This window comes from Monopterus albus, unplaced genomic scaffold, assembly GCF_001952655.1.
Source record: "Monopterus albus unplaced genomic scaffold, M_albus_1.0 scaffold152.1, whole genome shotgun sequence".
In the NCBI taxonomy this organism is placed as follows: Eukaryota; Metazoa; Chordata; class Actinopteri; order Synbranchiformes; family Synbranchidae; genus Monopterus; species Monopterus albus.
This window is the reverse complement of record NW_018128032.1, coordinates 1,106,911-1,126,867: the sequence shown is the minus strand read 5'-3', so window position 1 is coordinate 1,126,867 and position 19,957 is coordinate 1,106,911. Positions and strand designations below refer to the sequence as shown.

General features: G+C 40.2%; 1 protein-coding gene across 2 annotated transcripts in view; it reads left to right on the top strand.

Moving 5' to 3' along the window:
* arhgap32a (Rho GTPase activating protein 32a) overlaps positions 1-6,029 on the top strand; it is a 28,961-nt gene extending 22,932 nt beyond the window's left edge. Inside the window, exons 16-22 of one of the 2 annotated variants that reach the window (XM_020614848.1) lie at positions 173-280; positions 420-565; positions 672-885; positions 1,466-1,614; positions 1,821-1,895; positions 2,017-2,691; positions 2,873-6,029. In XM_020614848.1, coding sequence (XP_020470504.1) covers positions 173-280; positions 420-565; positions 672-885; positions 1,466-1,614; positions 1,821-1,895; positions 2,017-2,691; positions 2,873-5,112 — 3,607 coding nt within the window. In that variant the 3' untranslated portion in view covers positions 5,113-6,029. Of the gene's footprint in view, positions 1-172; positions 281-419; positions 566-671; positions 886-1,465; positions 1,615-1,820; positions 1,896-2,016; positions 2,692-2,822 lie in introns of both variants that reach the window. The other variant, XM_020614849.1, reaches the window with a different exon arrangement.
* Positions 6,030-19,957: the final 13,928 nt, after the last annotated feature.

Genomic DNA, 19,957 nt, shown 5'->3' with positions numbered 1-19,957 from the left:
AAATGTAACACCAGTTAGTACTCAGTCTGGGGCCAATAGGGAACATCACAAAAACACAGTGTATGACCCTCTCCCATGACCCAGGATTTTTTTATGGCCTAAAAAACAACAATTTTGGAATTAACAGGTAAAATTTATGGTTAATATTTGCATTTATAATTTATTTCTGCAGGACCCTGGAGTTCCTGATGAGACATCTCTCCCACCTGGCCACGTTCAGTTCCATCACTAGCATGCACACTAAAAACCTTGCTATTGTCTGGGCACCTAACCTCCTCAGGTGATTATCACTGTCTACACCAGTGTCTGGCTGTATGCATAGCTAAAGCTGTGTTGTTCTAGCCTTTCTCTGAACTGGGATGTGTCTCAGTGGTCCCGAGCTTGGAAATAGACTGTGATGTACTGTAACTGTCTTTCAGGTCCAGACAGATTGAGTCTGCCTGTTTTAGCGGCACAGCTGCGTTCATGGAGGTGCGCATCCAGTCAGTGGTGGTGGAGTTCATGCTCAATAACACAGAGGCGCTCTTCAGTCCAAAACTCAACGCCATCATAAGGGAATGCACTGGTAGGTCATCCTGTTTTAACTAAAAAAAACGAACAAACAGAAAATAGAAACAAAATGACAGAATATATGCACCTCTAACACACCTCCCTGAACACCTCAATGACAGGTAACAACACCTTATCCAGACCCAAGTCCCTGCTGGTCTGCTCCCCGTCCACAAAGCTACTGTCCCTGGAGGAGGCTCAGGCTCGCACTCAGGCACAAGTGAGCTCCCCGGCCACCACCCCATGCCTCACCCATAGTGACTACATCGAGGTCGGGGAGGGACCCGGAGCTCTGCTCGGCAAGTTCCACACAGTCATCGAGCTCCCGATGGAGAGGTAGATTTACGGACCACTAGTGAAGTCATCCATGTTTGTTCTATATGAAACCTTCTGCTCCTTGATCGTCACTCCACACTACATGCCATTGTTTGTCATTGGGGTTGTTCAGACATAATGCTTTGTGGTGTATGTGATTAAGTGATATTTTTCAATGATGACATAATAACTTGATTAAACAATTAGTAGATCAACTGTAAAGAAAGCAGATATGATAGTTTATTAATCATTTGCATCATTGTGAAGCAAACATACATGTATAATACCCAATACCATACTGCTGGTTACAGTACAGCTGTTTTGATGTGCCATATTTGAAGATTTGTTGCTTTTCTCTGTCTTATTTAATTAGCACTTGAGTAGCTTGGTGTTTTGGACTGTAGGCCAGACAAAATCAATATGTTACAATGGAATCTGATAAACTGAAATGAGAATTTCTTTAAACCTGACATTTTTTAGACTAAACAGTCAGATTAAAATATTAGGTGTCAGATTAAAATATAATGAAAAACATGTATTAGGTGCAGGCCTATTGTTTAGCTTTTTGTCATTTCTATGTATTTTTGCTTCTGTGTTATAGTATTAAGCGGCCTCCTGCCAAGGCTAAGAAGTCGCCTGTGGGGAACTGGCTGTCCTTTTTCCACATGGGCAAGTCCCACTCTGTGTCTAAACGTAAACTGAAGCGACACCCCAGTGAGCCTAACGAAATAAAGTGTATTGCACTGCCAGGTCAGATCACTGCTACTGGTACACAGCCAGAAGACACACAGCTCTTGCACTGTATCTGTACTTTTCAAAGCTTCATTTTCTGTAGCTTTTAATGAATTTGAATTTGACAGTTGCTGTTAATTATTCTTGACAGTTAGATGTGTTGAAATGTTTTTAGAGCATGATGATTCGTGTTACTGAGATAAATAATACTCAGATATTTGCAGGTGGAAGAGGAGACACCGGCACATTGCGCTCTACCAAAAGTGAAGAATCTCTCACATCTTTGCACAATGTCAAAGGTAGTTCTTCATTAAAACTGAACACCGTGATTGGCCCTCAGCAGTCTTTATTATCTACACTATATATTTGTGACTACTCAAGACCGAGTCTAAATATACCTGTGGTTTTTTTCCATCCCAGGAGAACCTCCAAGTTACCGTCCCCTCCGGCCTCATTCGATTAGTGAGGCCATTTCTGCCGTCAGTAGAGATGATCTACGCAACAGCAGAAGTAAAGGCGAACACAGAGCCCCTCCAATAGAAGAGAGTCATAATGGTGCTGACCGTGTTCATACCACAGCATGTGTTTCACCTCCAAACCAGGAGGATGACCTCAATCTTTGTCCACCGGCTGCAGGCATCTCTAGTCTGGACTTTGACCCCATGTCTTTTCAGTGCAGCCCACACTCAGCGACACCTGGACCGCAACACAACAGAGACGGAAATAAGTGGAGAAAGAGCGTAGGTTGTTCTAGTGAATCAGAGCCGATTTCCTCTCCCAACAACAATATTAGCTGCTCTCAGTCTCCAGATATTAGCCCAGTTCTTGATAATGGTGGGAAGCAGGTTACGTCCAAGCCACACACTCCTAAACTCAGGAAGAAATCATCAAAGATGCAAGCAGGTGTTCAGGTGGCATCTGCCTCTCTGCCACCTCTTCCATCCTCCTCTTCCCCACCGGGGAAGGGTGGAGTTCCAGTGGTAGATGGAAAAGGGCAAAGAGCATCCTTTCAACACTGCAGCCCACTGAGCACAGCGAACCAGGCGTCAGCTCTCACAGACTTCAGTCAATCTGCCCAGAACCTGTCGGATCCAGGTCAGTGCCACTCCTCTTTAACGTCACACACTCACTGTATATTTCAGTAGTTAGTATCTATTTAAATACTAATGCACTGTGTAGTTTCTTATGAAAGCTTTTGTGTCTTGTCCCATCATGTGTTACCATAGCTTTGTTTGTCCTGTCATACTGTAGCGTTGTTTGTCTTATCCCTCCCCAGGAACAGATAGACTTATGAGTTCAGTGTCTGTTCTCCCTCCTCACCCTCCCTCGATGAGTGCTGCACGCAAGTTGGCTTTGGCCCTGGCCGAATCTGCCCAGAGGGCCAGCAGCGGCTCCCAGAGAAGAAACAATGCCCTATCGTACCCTCTCCAGAGACTGAAAGCGCCTCACCACCAGGACAGACTGCCCCAGCCCTCTGTTTTTGATCTCAGAGTTTATCCCCAGGAGTACAGCGGCCCTCATGCCTCCTCTGTTTCCCAGTGGCAAACATCATTGCGCAGTCCTGTGGAGAGTCTCTGCCGCCCTCGCCCTGTTCATTTCCTAACCCCACATCCCTGCTCTGAGCTGTTGCAGGACACTGATGGACAGGAAAGCATATGCAATTTCACACCTAACGTCAGCCCGCTCGGGTCAGGGAGCTTGGATGAAGGCAGTGCAGAGAGGAGGGATTGCAGAGAGGAAAAAGAGCTTATGGATGTCACACAGGGCGAGCCCACCTATCAGAGCGTTGGTGTTTCGACACCCACTCAGCCTGTCTGCTCGGCTCAGAGTCCATCAACTTCTCCTGTATATGTGAACACTAACTCCGTCAATGTCTTTAATTTCCGTGCTGTTCTGGCTGAGACCTCCATGCCTGCCTCTATTGAAGAGGTCCTTCCACGTCCATTACAGCCCTCCTCAACTCATCAGTACATTGCAGATGAGAACAGACCTCTAGGCATGGTTGAGGATGTCTACAGTCATCATTGTCATCATCATCGTCAGCCGATTCAAACAGTACAAATGCCTGCACATCACTGCCCTCGGCCTGATGCTCTGCAGCATCACCTTTCCGGACCAAACAGCTTGTATAGGCAGTCCCCTGAGAGCCGCTACAGCACTTTAGGTTTAAGGCACCCTTTGTCACCTCAGTACAGACGTTACCATAGAGATGAGCAGCTTATGAGTGGTTGCCACAGACAACAAGGCCAGTGGCAGAGGCCAGAAGAGAGAATAATTGGGCAGCCGGCCATGCGGAGGGCTCGCTCCTTCCACACCCCTCAGATAAGTCACCACGACCTGTCAGAGACAGAAGTCCTACCCCCTGACACCATGTTTTACATCAGGCAGAAAGCGCCCTACCAGAGGATGATTCAGACCGGCATCCACCCTGTTCGGCCACAATTTGACAACACACATGCTGGCTACCGTCACCCCTTGTCAGATATGAACCCAGTAGATGGCTCCCACTATTATGTAGAGCCTTACCGACAAAGTGGCGTCCGACACAATCAGTGTTACACCGGGCGCTCCACGAGGGAAAGTGGGCAGTCAGATTACTACAACTTCTCCCCTCGTCATGTCCCCCCTGTGAACAGGGAGCTTTATATAGCAAGCAGGGGCACCGTGGTTTACGAAGCTAGAGACGCAGAAGTTTTTGAAAGAGTCATATATCAGCCAATCAAGCAGGAGAATAAGTACAGGTGTCCAGTTGTGTCTCCTTATGAGAGTCCTTTCTCTCCGACTGACACAAGAAGCAGAGACATAATGCACACAAGGAGCAAGTCAGACCCTGGAAACGCCTGCCTCCTCTCCAGTGACAGGGCAGAAAACCAAAATGTTGTTTTTGCTACATCCCTGACATCCCCGAGGTCTCAACAGCTAGACCCTGTGGGCACCAGGCAGCAGCGTGGTCGCCACTCTAGTGTGGAGCCAGGACCATCCAGGCGCATTCAGATCAAAGAGAGGTCACCCCAGCAGCCTCCGTTTCGCAAAGTCCCCTCACTCCCAGAAGGGGGCTGTCTTAATCTGAAAAACATCGAGCACAGAGACAGAAGCCATACACAAGGTCATGACCAGGATCAATTAATGGTGACCACTGCTGTCAACAGCTATTCTGGTATTGTGAAACCCAGCATCCTCAGGAGACCCAGGCGGTCACAGAGCACCAGAGAAAACCGTCACTACTATCATTACCATGCCAAATCCCCTCTGGATCCTGAACATCTGGGGTCCTTTTCCTCTCAGTTCAACAGAAGGACTCAGAGCACTAAAGTCAGGCCCACACAAAGTGACCACATGGAAGGGTATTACGCAGTGCCCAAACCTAAGCCCACAAGATCTAGTAAAGCCGTGACTGAATATTTGCCTGGCCAGGGCTGCATGTCTCCCCGCGGGCACAGACTGCTGTCCAAGGCTCTGGGTCATGAGGCGTTTTATCATGCTGCACTGAGATCACAGGCTGGGGTCTACGAGTGATTCTGACTACTGGTCTTTATCAGATTCCATATCTGGACAACTGCACTTTATCCTCTGTCAGACCAACAGACTGTTGCACTGAAAGCACGTGTTCAGTCTTCATGAGCTGCTAACAAAGTGTGAAGTGAGGCTGCCGCTGAGGACTCATCACCGTCGCTGGTAGTTTCATATTTAGCTGTTCTTTTTGAAGAAGCTCATAGGGAACAAATAAATTGTACATAGATATTGTATTGTAGAGAGTTGACAGGAACAGCAAGACAGGCATGTTTGAGAAAATGGTGGCTTGTATATATTAGGAGATGAGAAGCAAAAATAACTGGCTTTATTAATATAATTTTAAAGTACATATAGAAATATATATATAAAATAACATTCATTTTAAATGTATTATATTTGTATGACAAACAGCTAACATGTGGCCAATGTACTGTACATTTTGTTTTCTATTCTCAGACTTCAGCAAGCACTTTGGAGGATACCTGTTTATGAAACACATTGTCTTAACGTGGTCTACATGAAGCCTCTTGATATACAGTTTATATTTTTTCTGTAAGAAATGGCTTGCTCTGAATCAGCATTAAATACTGGATTAGCACTTTGGCACATTGTTTCATCGCACATCGTATAATGCCATCTTAAAATAACAATGCATGCTATGATTTCTAATGAGTTCAAAGCTACCATGGCAAAATATGCTAGTCAAATCAGCTGCAAGTGTATTTTGTATGGTGGTGTGGTTTTGTCACAAAATGAATATTTCTTTCCTCTTTTAGGGAGCTTTTAACAATGTGGTGTTTTACATGAATTTTGATGTTTTATTTCAAACCCAAACATGTAGATGAGGATATTCTGTTAAGATGTTAAATGCATTATTTTAGCGAGAGTCTTAAAAGTAATAAAGATATCATGAACGATGATATTTTGTTGAGCTCTGGTGTCATGGGTATTTTAGAGGAGATGATTTGAGCTATACAGGACTGTGGAAATGTTTTAGGCATTGTTGATGTTTAGAGCATTCTCCATCAGGGAGGTGTCTTAGCGGTGCCAGGTTCATTAGGCATCATGACAACATTCCCAAGCATGGTAGCCTGGGCCCCTGAGAGCGCTCATCTCAACATTATGGAGTCCATCAGAGATTTCAAGAGACAGGATCAGTTGAGACAGCTCAAATCCACACAAGAGTTCTGGCAATTTCTCCAAGACACGTGGAACAACCTACCTGCCAAATGCTGTGAAAAACTGTGCAAAAATGTAACCAGGAGAATCGGTGCTGTTTTAAAGTCAAAGGGCGGTCACAGCAAGTATTGTTTTTGATTTTGTTTTTTCTGTTTACGGCAATTGTTTATCAGTCGATAAATAAAAAGTACCTACATAATTCTTTTTTGAAAGGATCCTCACTTTTAGTGCCTCAAAGATTTGCAGTCGTAATCATTTTTAGCCTTATCATCCCTTTAAAAAAATCTGCCTTTAATGTCCATGATGGTCCTTTCAAATCATAGAGGACCTTATGATGAACAGTATGGGCTCAAAAAATGTAGTATATTACTTATTACTTACTCTTTTCAAAAAACTAGATTAATACTTTACTTACTACTTCCTGTCAAAAGTAACTTGATACACTACTCGTCATATTAGTTACACCCTACAGATTGGTAATATCTTGCAGATGATTTTTTTTTTACCTGGGGTCTAAATGGACAACATTACAACAACTGTCGTTAGTTCTTTGTTGCTTGTTGTAGCCTGTTGTCAACGATTGTTTTTTAGTCATTGAAAGACTACAGTTATCCCCCGTGGCCGCAGAGGGCTCATCTTTGTTGGGGTGTATCTCCACGAGCTTCACGTTGCTGTGCTGTCTTAATAAGTGTTTCAGGAGGTTTGAGGCTGTGTTACCTGCACAATATTAACATTTTACAACAGTGTTCATATCACCTTTCATCCCTATAAAATCAGAGTATTTCCTAGCCACTGAACGTAGGCACTTCCACCTTCCAAGCTAGCTTAAGTGTTTATGGCGCTGCTAAATGACGTGTAGTGACGTGTGCATGTGCGAAAACTATGAATATTAAATGTCTGACCTTTAAGAGAAAAGGTCAGTCACTCCATAACATAAATTTCCTGAATTATTTCTATCCATGCAGGGATTGTAGTTCAGCCATTTCCTGGTCTTTTGCCTTTATTTGCTGCTGGTAGTTTTTGAAAAATGTGCATTTTCAGCCCAGTTACCATATGCCCCAAATAAATAGCACTAAAATCATCTGGGCTGATTATATGCTTTATCTTTGTTGCCACATCTAACCAGTAATGAGAAATTTTCTATCTCTCACCTTGATTTAACATACATTGCAGAAAGTCCCCTATTTGATATAAAGCTGAGCAGACCTCACATGATGTATCAGTGTTCTGTTAATATTACCATTATACATGTCAGTGAATACATTCATCAGAGAGGTTTGGTAGTTTGGCCTAATGATTCAGCATTGAATTATTTTATAGGAGAAGCGTTCATCTCCGTTATAGATTGGAGAAGAATGACTAACAGAAAGCATTAGAGAGAGCACGGCTGTACCTATCTACTGTATAGTAGGCTTCCATGTAGAGCGAAGCCACTCCATATTTGTCCTTAGGCAGTTGTGTGAAATCTAATCTTTGGTTTTTGCTTACCTCATATAAATGTTGAAACCATTATTTTGTATTTATTAAATTGCTCATGTGATATTTTAACAGGCTATAATTGAAAAAGAAAAACAATCGAGGGAATATGTTTGTGTCTATGGCACAGTATATTTGATCATACACATATATTCACTGGCATCAACAACCACCTATTTAAGTCTGATTAATATCAGCTGGGAATTTATGGGGATATAAGTGTACTCATCCTACAGGTAACAGACAAATCTTTAGGTATTTGCACTTCCAAGTTTTTAATAATGTTGCCTTTCCATTTAAAATGGCCCATTTGTTAAACATTTTGTAGCTCTTAGTCAGTTTGTTTTGTCAGTTTAGTTTGTAGGAACAGTTGAAAACACATTGTTTGAGAAAGCATGACAATTTAGGTATGATCAAAAATTAATTTTTAAATTCATCTCAGATCAGAAGCCATCTCTAACTGCCTGTGGCAGTAGTTCAACAAAAAGACTAAAATGGCACAATAAATGAAAAATGCAAAAATGTAAATGTTACTCACGGTTTACGTCAACCACTACAACTGGTCAGAGATTTATGTGTGTTTATTTGTGTCTGGCGGCAATAGTCTCAAGGACACTTTTGGAGCCCCAAATAACATTGACTCAAGTTTAATTATTTGAAGCAATTTGTCAGATCTTGTACAGCTCCCCCTGGAGCCACAACTTTTTTCACATATGCTTTCTCCATAACCTTTAAACAGACATTGCTGTGCTATTTGCCATTAATTTTAAGCTGCTGCTATCTGTGTTGTTAACATCAATGCCTTTTGCATATTTTCATACATGCAGGCCCTAGAGATAACACTACTGGTTTCTCTAAAATGACAATTAACCAATATTTGAAAAACACAAGTAAGGTAATATAAAAACAGTCACCACTGCCCTGACAGGATTACCAGACTCTTCTCTAACCTTCTGGATGAATAACTGAAACTAGATGATAAAAATAGGGAACATAAAAAAAAACTATTCAAATAATGTTACCTTTGTTACCAGTTTAGATCTCCAAAACACTTCCACAGTTCCACAGTGGTGCTTGCTCACCACCAGGTGGCACTGTAGCATTGCACAAACGACCAGGCTCCCATTGCATTCTGGAGAAATAACAGATTAGTTTCTCAGATGGCTCATATCTGTTCAGACACACAGCAGAGGAGCCTGGCTAGTTTTGTTTGTTTGCATAGGTTTTGAATTATAAGTACCAGGATTTGGTGTAGAACATATTTATTCGGTATGATAGAGTCCACCGGGTGTTGACTGCATAGTGACCTCCGCTGCAGATGACATGCTCTGAGAGTATGAGGCCGCTCCTCATATACCATAAGCTTGTGGCCATAGAAAGCCCATTCAATCATGGTTTAAAGTGACTTCGGTGGCCGGAGGATAACCAGAAGGAATCAGCCGAGGTTGTCCGAAGTGCCTTGGGAATTGCTGCTTTGTTAGAAATTATTAAAGTGTTCCCCCAGATCAAAACAGCTTCCTATTCACAGCTGACTGAAAGACTTGGTCTGTGGCACAAACCATTAAGAGAGACTGTGGTCTCACAGCAATGTCTTCTGGCAGCTCTGCATTGCTCCTGGAGCAGCGAGCCATTGTTTATTCATCGTCGCATTGGCATTCAAAGTGCATCCTCACTGTTCTCTCTCATAACCAACAAGTTGCAATTTTTATGCATGTGAAGGTTGAAGGCAAATTATTTATGGGAGAGTGGACCTGAGGAAAGAGAGCGGCCTCTAGCAAAATGGTTTACGTTGAGAGCAATCCCTTTCTATAGGCTATTGAATTTGCTGGATCACAGCAAGATATGCAGGTATTATTCAGCGTTTCAGAGAAAGAATTGTTGCCCTACTAGACAGCCACCTGCTTTTTGGACATTGTGATGCATTTGAGACATGCTACCTTTCAGAATCAAGTTAAAGTCTTATTTTTCAGTGGGGGGCAAATGAAATGAGTGAAAAAAAAGGCTCCCCAGTGTCTTTCCCTTTAGGTTTTCACTGCTGCTCACTGCAGTGAAGGTTTTAGAGGAAGAAATATCTGAGCAGAAATTGCATGCACTTGTCTAGATTGAGTCTAGATTGGACAGAATTTAGAGCAAGTCGAGGTTCAGCTGCAAAGGGAAGGAACTTTCACCAGTATGAGAAATTATTCAAGAACATCTGCTGTTGTCCAGATGCAGAGATGGGATGTGTGAGGTGTGAGGCGCCAAACAGCAGCAGGTGCAAGGTGAAAGGACTGTCACCTCTCCAGGGGCAGGTGATCTGTGGGATAATAGTCGCCCTACACACTTGAGGAGATGACTCTTCAGAGTTGAACAAAATTGCGCATTACAGACTCTTTACATTCTGGAAGAACAATTTAAAATCCTTAATGGTTGTGACAGTGACTGCAGTCTGCAGGTCTATTAGTAATATAGCACACGGCAGTGGCTGTGTTTCTATGGTTCACAGCCCTTTAGTGGCTCCATAAAGAACCATTTTTGGTCGTTCATTATAGTGTAATGTTCCATTACAAAACATTATTGGGGCTTTATGAATGTACACTTCCTCTTTTTTTTTTTTGGGGATGGATCTTGACTGTGAAATGCAGAGTATATTTAAATAGTAGAAACCTCTACTTTTAAAACGGATCCTTTATAAAGATATAAATCCAGCTGCAGCTTATTTTGGAATTCACATTAGTTTAACTATGGGCAGACCTTTTCCTGTTCTCCTGAATATGTGCAATGAAATGTTGTCTTTTAAAACGCTGCCACTGTGTATAGATAGCACCATGTGATGGTTTGAAACTGTGCCTGAAATGAGATGTTTTAGTGAACACACAGGGCAGCTCCTCAGCTTATTAGGAGCTAAAGCATCTGTTTTTGGCGCTATTCCTTGTTTGTGTGGCAGAGGCTCTGCTGGTCCGTCTCACCATCATCAGAGATGACTTTAAAACAAAAGCTAAACAAGGAGATTGCAGTGCAGGTTATGATTTCAACTTCTCATCGATTTCATAACTAAGTGAAGCTGCAGTCGTTTGTGCTGAAATATATCTCTGATTTTGTATCCTTCCGGTCCTTGTTTGTTAGATGTAGTGTGGCTGCTGATAAGAGAAAGAAAGTTCGTAGGGATCATCAATCACTCATTAATTACCTAGTTAACATGACAATGGATTCTAATTTAATTACAACAACAAAGAGAACCTTGTTAGTATTTCAAATAACCAATTAGACCCTGGCTATGGGCGGAAATATATATTTTATTCAAGTGTATCCATGGCTTTTGAAAGAGAAAATCAGCTGCTTTTTACAGGGAGCAGTGATGGCTGGGTAGTGGAGAGCAGGGACACAATGCTTATTGATTGAATAAGTGATGAGACCCCAGGTTTACACAAAGGCTCCTCACTTGCAGTAATGGCTGCCTATTAGGGCTCGGTTTTCTAATTTGACATTCACATGCATATCAGAGTGGCTAGGCAACTAGAAGACTGTGTGTCGGCCAATACAACGCAAAGCTCAGTTTGTGTTGCAAATAATGCCCTTGACCTTTAACTGATGAATAATAACCTGAGAAACAGAATGTAATTATCAAAGGCATTGCAGTTGGTTCAAAAGGAAACCACCAGTTGAATAAGTTGTAGCCATGTGAATCCATCTGGGACATTTACTTGTAAATAATACATCTGTTATTTGGAGCGTGGCTCTGTGGTGCTGAATACAGTTCAACAGTTCTGAATTTTGCAGAATGTAAAATCATCAGGCATTACTAATGAGGAAACAGGGACAAAAGCCAAACAATTCAACAGATTCCAGGGTATGGGGAGTGGGTTTACCCATCAGGAAAAAAAATTGTTTGCTTAAAGCCCTTATCTGGATCACTGGGCATTTAGTTTAACCGTCACATGAAAGGCCAGAGTAAACAAGCTTACACTCAGCTAATGGCATGCACAGTTGCCATTACTGTGCTACTGCTGCAGGTGGACATAATGTACTAATTTGTGGTTGGTCGGTCACCCTAAAGTCAGACATGACTTTATAGATATGGTCAAAATAAAAACCTATAAAGGAACAGAAAAGTAATTATGTCCATCCAGTCACTTCACCAACCAAAACAGGGAGCTCACTCGCTTCAGGATCCACCTTCTGCAATTTCACAAGCATTTAATTTATGCAATTACTGTAAGACTTCAATTTAATTCCTATGTTAAGGAACAAGGCATGCTTGGATATAATCTATCTTTTTGACATTCCTTTTTTAAATTGGACTAAATCAAATATGGCTTAGGGTGGAGGCAGAATATTGTTCTAAAACATGTTTTTAAGGTCTCATATGGGTAAAAATAAACTAATGACTGAACATTATCTCCCCTTTCTATTGTTTGTGTTTCATGTTTTCGGATCTTTCACGCTATAAATTAAATTAAAACCTATTAATCAATGATCTATGAACCAAAGTCGGTATAGACAGATAGATAGATAGATAGATAGACAGATAGATAGATAGATAGATAGATAGATAAAGATCAGAAGAAGCAAATGATGTATTTAAAGGTAATTATCGACATAACTGGAGAATTTTGTTCCCCTAACATTTAATATAATTACTCAAGGATGAAAGTAAAATTTTTAAGATAATATATTATTCTTGGTGCTCAAAATCCTAACTAACCTTTGTAGAAGTGCGCTCCATCTCGTTTCCAGTAACTCCACTCTTTTGTTCTTTTCTGTTCACATTCTTCAGAAGCTTGGTTTTCTTTTGTTCACAGTGACTTGGTGAGAGTACACTAACATTGGGTACTACATCTCAGGCTCAGACGTTCATGTCTTAAAGTCAATACCCAGTGATGGCACAAGAATTATACTTTAGATTAGGCTTTCTTCGTCTAGTCATGATTTCTGCACACGTGTGCAGTCTGTGAACATAAACTCGGTGTAGATGTGTAGAGCTGACCACGCAGGCAAAGTGGGTAAACAGCTCAGTGTTTTAACAAGCAAAAGCGGAATCCTTTCCACAGCTAAACAAAGAAAATGAAAACCAAACATTTTTCTGTATTGGTCTGTAAACCACAGCTTTCAGACTTTGTAGTCCAGTCAGCACTGGGTTAGCCAGTTGCTACACCTTCAGTGATTTAATACAGAAAACAAAAAAAACCCCATCATAAATAATTAGTTAACAGCCATCACTTAGTAGAGCAGCCTGTGGCTCTAGTGAAACGTACTGTACGTGGTTTCATGTTATTAAGATGTACATATTTTGATGTGTCTGTGTTAATTCCATAGTGAAATCACATTTTCTTTGCACTAGACACTGTTTTCCTTTAACCTTTTACATTGTCTTAGAGTGTTTTTTCAGCTTGCATGTGATAGTTGTTGGCAAAAACCATACAAACAAACAAAAACAACAACAAAAACACCAACAACAACAAGAATTAAGGTGTGTTCCTCCAGATCCCCACTGCTTGCATCTTATAGCCCCTTTGTCCACAGCCAAATCTTTTTTGAGTTTTTATACTATCTTACTTTTAAAAGATAAATCTTCATATCATTTGTTCTTATGCTTATTATTGCTTCCATGGAGTGAGTGTTATTATCTGGCTCTAATTAAGATAAACAATGTTAAACTGACTAGTTTGCTTCTATAGTTTGCCTTTTGCATTTCTGATATTTTATTATTTAATGCTACTGTACCTTTAAGATGTCTCACATTTTATATTACACAGTACATGCCTTCTATAGTTTTTTCTTTACATTTATTTGAAGATACATTTGCTTTACATCATTACCTTCATAACTGTTTGCCTGTTAGGATCTGATCACTGTTGTTTGTATTGTTTGATGTCTTGCATTTCAGATAATCAGTGATCGTTTAGACCAGAATATATTCCATTGTTCTCATTTTATTTGCTTTTTGCATGTTGTTATTTACTCCTTAGTGCTTGGCATCACACTGTTGTTCATTTATCTGCCTTTGTTGCATCTTTGCTTCCACTTTGGGCAACTAGGTCTTGATGTGTAAGACACAAGGTGGTTATATGTCTCTGAGTCACGCTTCACTAGGCTTTCACAGTTTATTAACTAATTGTTTCACATTTCTACTACAATTGATTTCCTTTCTCAGCTTTAAATGATCGGTTTCTTTACTGCATTAAGCATTAGTTCAGCCCTGTTGTGAGTGTTCTAGTGACACTGTTTGCTTATTTTGTGCTTGTTTTGTGGTTTTGATGTGCTGTGACTTCTACTCCACCTGGATAGTGTAATGGGAAATTTATATCAGCGCCCTGTTTAGTGTATTGGCTGTTGCTATGTAGTTATTCTATGGAGTTATTTGTGTGCTTGTGGCACTAGACAGTTTACTGTGTCAGCATGTGTCAGCATGTTGTAGAGATAAACATGCCTTTGTGTGAATGCTGAACCAGATAACTTGTATCCTGTTTTGTATCTACTGGAGCATCTGTTTCCCGCATTTGTATGTGTGTGTGTGTGTGTGTGTGTGTATAAGAAGAGATGGAGCCCTCCATACTAGGATCCTCTCTCTTCAGACTGTTACTGTTAGCACTCTGTACGGAGACTGCCCCTTCCCTGCACGGAATATATGCGCAACAACTTTCAGAGTTGGTATCAAGACTTTATTCTACACTCACCAAGCTTTAATAAGAGCATTTTTGCCAAAGCAATAGCAACATCCTGGTAACAGCGACAAATGCCACCGTTCATGAATAGGTCCTTTCATCTGTTGAAATGCAATATAACATGCACTGATTGATTAAATCAGTTACTAAAATGAGCTAAACAAAAAGCGTCTTAGAGCTAGGATCTAAATTTAGGATCTCTTCATATCCATGCTTTGCGTTACTTTCAGGACTTTATGATTAATCAGTAGTATGACTAGACCAGGTGGGGTTGTGTTTGACTGCACATTTAGTGCTTAGTGCATTAACGTTACAGGGTTTGGTTGTTTCTTTCTTGAGCTTTGATTTAAACATCTTTGAAGAGCACAGTGTTGCAGAATGGACACTGTTTGCCCGTTCGTCTTTAGGTTGTCATAAAGGGCGGGATCTGTTTTTAGCTTTTATAATGTTTGCAATTAGCAAAAAAAAAAAAAAAAAGTATGTGAAGTAAGGTTTTACTAAAGGTTTTACTACTTCCACAGAGTGTACTGGTCATCCAGAGGTAGTGTTTTCACCTTATGGGGTTTGATTCCTGGCCAGTGCACCACACCCAGTCACTGGGGCGAGGGTTGCACAGGCCAGTGCGCTCCCAGTGCAGGTCCCAAGCCCAGATAAATTGTCAGGGTTATGTCGGGAAGCGTTTCCAATGTAATAATCTGTAGCATTAACATACAGTATGTTGATCTAAATATCCATATGTAGATGAATGATTCCACTGTGGTGACTCCTGACAAGAGCGGCCGTCAAAACAAGCAGGCTACCAAAGTCCCTCGAACTTCAAACTCTATTTCTCAACTTCACTGTTTTGCTCTCTGGCCTTGTAAGGCGGCAGTGTGTTACTATCGGCAACTCTTATTTCAAAAGACAGCGATTGCAGTGGTTACAGAGCATGAAACATAATTCTAACTTATCCACATCTTCCCAAATAGAATTGAATTTAAGTTCAAGCTCATTCAAGTTGATGAACTTCATCCCACGATGCCTTTCTTTCCTATTGGAGGCTCTGTGTTTGAATTCAATGCCAATTTAATTAAAACATGTAACTTTTAATTACCTAATCAGTTTAATAAGTGAAAAGAGACTCAGAGTGATAAATTACTGAGGTGACAATGTTCCTGCAGCAACTCACCAGCTCACTCAGGCTCCTTGCGACTGACTTCAAGGCTGTGTACCGACATTTTTTTAGACTGTAGCAAGCTGTCCACGAAAATAGAACACTTTCATATGCTGACAACAGAAACACAGACACACAACATAAGTGAAAAAACAGCCACAGAGGTGTTGCATTGTATCAGAGAGAAGCTGGATGACTAAATAAAATTGTAGTGCAACAATGGCATTTTTGCAGCTATCTCAAGGAGATAATCAAGAACAGCTATCGAAGTGTGTCAAATTAAAAATCTGCTTTAAATGAAAATTAATTATGCATCAACAATACTAAATATGATAGAAAGATTACATGCCGACGTAGCAGAATAAAAGATAAGAGGAGAAGATTGTGAAATGTTTGCCCTGCTTATTGTATCTGGGTGGTGACTATGAAGTGGAACATCAATGTAAATTTGGCAAAAGAAAACTTCTCCTTGCTTGTGCAGAGCAGGTCACCTTGAGATTTGGTTGAGGGAACTTCAGAGGATGGTGCTTGGAGCTTAGATAATTACAGATTTCCTTTCTGAAACACTTAACCTTTGTGGGGGAGGGGAGAGAAGGGTAAGAAGAGCTTATTTTTTCTTAGCTTTTTTTTCTAATTAATCACACCTAAAACTTCCACATCAACGTGTAGCACATTTTCTACCTCTGGTAAACATCAATCTCTGATTAACTATCAAAGTATTAAACATTAAACAAGCTTATAGGGCTGTTCATAGCATCTTTCAGGTTTGTAGTTAATCACCTCACAAACACAAGTATCTTCTCTCTGACACTTTCATACAGGATTAACGGGCCGGTTGTGTGCTTTAATTAATGCAGATTTCTCTGGGTCATACTGTAGCAGTTGGACATAATTGTGTTGTGGTTATCACAGACTTCAGGTGTTGGTCCTTCATTATTGTTTGAGACAACTACTTCATCTGCTCCATAGAAAATCACTTGGCACATTTCCCCCAAACACTGATAGTTGTACTGTACTGTATTTAAAGAAGTTTTACACAATCCTCTTCAACTTGGAACAACTTCACCTGGATGGACTGTGTTTTGTTGCAATGCATTTTGCTTCTGCGTGTTATTTTTCCTTTCAGTTTCCTTTTCCCCTTTCAAATTTCTCTTTCCATATTGGGGATCTTCTAAGTAGGCCTATAGGTTTAGTGTTTGTTCTTTTATTTTCTGTATTGTTTTGTTATATTATTCTGTCCCAGTGTACTTTGGTCAGCTGTTGTTTTTAAATGTGTTATATAAATAAACTGACTGTGACACATTGCCATTCAGTATTTTATAATTGGTCAGTTTCACTTTGCAAAGCTCTAAATATAAAGAGCCAGAGTGTAAATACTGTTAAATACTTGTCTTAATGTTGTTCTTCTGTACAGTGTAAAAACACTAAATCATGCACTCAGTCACCTGGTGTTTGTCCAGGTTTCAGTGTGGATCACTGATCACAGTGTGTGTTGGCAAGCAGTTTTCCACATTCTAACAATATTTTCCACATGAGGAGTCACCACTGTGGCCAGAACTTTCAAAAAGGACAATGTCGCTTGTGGTTAACTGTAGTTTTACATTCCAACATTACAGTATGTCTGTAGCTTACTGTATTTTAGATGATTACTATGAGCTTACTACTTATTAATATACAGCACATAAGGTTTGATGTCTTAAATAAAAAATGCTCTGTGTTTGTTACATAACAACAAAATTAACCTGATGACTTAGTGTAATGATCACTTTTGCCTTGTAAATAAAGGTAAACTAAAGTAAATAAAGTTTTCAGAAGTCATTCTGAGTCTATCAGGTGTCTACTTGCACCCCAGGAAATTTCAGTAGCTGTTAGGCGGTATGAGGTATCTCAACAAATTTGGTACAACAAGATGCAATTCAAAAGAATTTGCACAGACAATTTTAAAAAAGTCAGATGCAACACCTGAAAATTACGTGACTGTGTGAAAACAGGTGAGCGGTGAAGTCTACCAGTTCACTAAAGGTAATGAATAAATAACAAAATATTTAAATAAAAGCTAAAACACCTAAATGAAATAAACAGTACAAATAGTCAGCTGAAGTGCAATTGTTGAAATCATTGGCTAAAAGTCTGGATAGACAGGGAGCAGCTGGCTTCTACCACTTCGCATGGGGCAAGTTTGAACAAAAACGTCACCAAAGTAAAGTAAGGCTTGTCAGTTCTTTATAAAATAACTGGTATATTGTGTAATAAGTTGAACATCCATTCAAGTGAATGCATATCGAACATGATGGGCGATGCTGATGTGCACAGGTACAAAACAAAGATGAGCCTCTAAATAATTTCACATACTGACCTCTGCATAAATCACACATTGCACCTTTTCTTTTATTGATGACTTTATAATTTACCACTGCAAACTCCTTTCCCCCCCCACAATTATATACGCAGTATTGCTTGATATGTGACAAAGTGTAATTGATGTTTTTCTGCTGTGTGACATTTCAAGGCCAAACAACAACAATTTTGAATAAAGAGCCATCATGGGCACTTTATTTTCAGATAGAGGCTTTTTATCCTATATATAAAACTGGTTTCGATCCTCTGAAGAAAACCCCAGTTACACAAACAGCCCTTGAGCAGTTCTCTGTAAGGAATAAAAATGTAGTTTGAACAGAACATACTTGTCGTCTTGTTAACAATTGAATCAGTCAATAAATCAATAAGAAAATAAGCATTTGTGCTAAACAGGAATGGCATAGAGAGAGGTAAGTGTGCAGACAGAGCCTGTTGCGTTTGCCTTTGTTCACCCACTATTTATTCCCACATCATTTAATTATACCTCAGCCAAGCCAAGTGCTACATGCCATCAATCTCAATCAATCAATTAGCCAACTAAACAAGCCGTGCTCAGACATTCGTTCACTCTCGATTTCCCCATTGTGCTAATTACACTTAAACATGTCATTCCAAATTAAAATTGAACATTTAAATGGGATTAGTAGCATCTAAATGAAACATCACCCCGCTACATTCGTGCGTTCACGGGGCTCTGACAGCTGGCGCAGCAGAATAGCAAATCCTTGTACCTGCCTTTAATTCAGATGATTTAATTTTAAGAGTGTAACCTAGGGGGAAAATAATAAAATAAATAAATACAGTGAAAATCCCGTAATTTGTCATGTTTCAAAAATCAATAGGCAGGTATTTAATGTTCCTTGAGGGAAGCGTTATATTTCAATGATTACATGAAAAGTGGCTGGTTTCTAAGGTTAAACTATTCCCATTAAAGTTTGAATAATGTTATTGACCCTTACCTGGGATGGATCACTTAAAGTAATGGGAAATGGTGGCACTGACAGAAATATGATGACAGAATAGCTTATGGTTATGAATTAGGTCTTGTTCCCCAAAATGCCTATCAATTTGTCAAATCACGAACATCCAGGTGTTCAGCCAGGAACCCTAACAGGGGCCCCCGAGCTTGTCGGTGTCAGTCATCGTCTCATTTAAAAGGTTTCTCGGCTCTATCTGTACCACAGTGCATGTGTCAATCACTGATGGGAGCGCAGATTGCTGTCTGTCATCCATATAGCATCTACACTGGAACAGTATTTTTAGCGTCAACTCAAGATCCTTCTTCTTTGGGAGTATCAGCAGCTCAGGATGAAGCGAGCAGGTAATGCATTCAGTCATCATCGAGTGAATTTGGCAACAAATAGAAGTTAATGAATTCTGCCGTCTGCTAGCAGGACAGGACAACAAAGTGAAACCACGTTTTTGATCAAGTCACAACAGCACACCGCTTTAAACATTGATATCTTTTTTTATTAAGACAAGTACTCCTCAGATTTTTTTTCTTTTGTAAAAATGTTGGTGTGAACCAATACAAAATATGTATGGTCATATGAGCAAAATCCTCTTCACTACACAAAAGAAAAATATTGCCTGGGTACATAGAGAAATGTAAGATTTAATAACAAAAACAACCATCTGGGGTTAATAAAATGACCAAACCCCCTCTACCTCCCTGCCAAGGCTTTTAACATGGGTTTTACCCAAATATCCAAGACATGTTACAGGTCATTCATAAAACTTCATGTCACAGTAAATACACCAGCTTTTCATCTATGAAACTTTATGCATGAATCGACTGAATGCAAACAGATACTCGGTCCACTGTCCGTAGTCACATCCTATAAATACTAAATAACCAATACTGTATGAGCAAAGTGTTACAGTGGAAGAAGAGGTTTAATGAACATCATCAGGATTTTGTTGACACTGACTGTACATAATTTTTGTCTGCTTAACAAATCTAATTTTTATTTCTTTGTGAACTAGGTCTATGCAAAATAATATTTAACGTTTACTGTAACAGTGCACCATAGTAAGA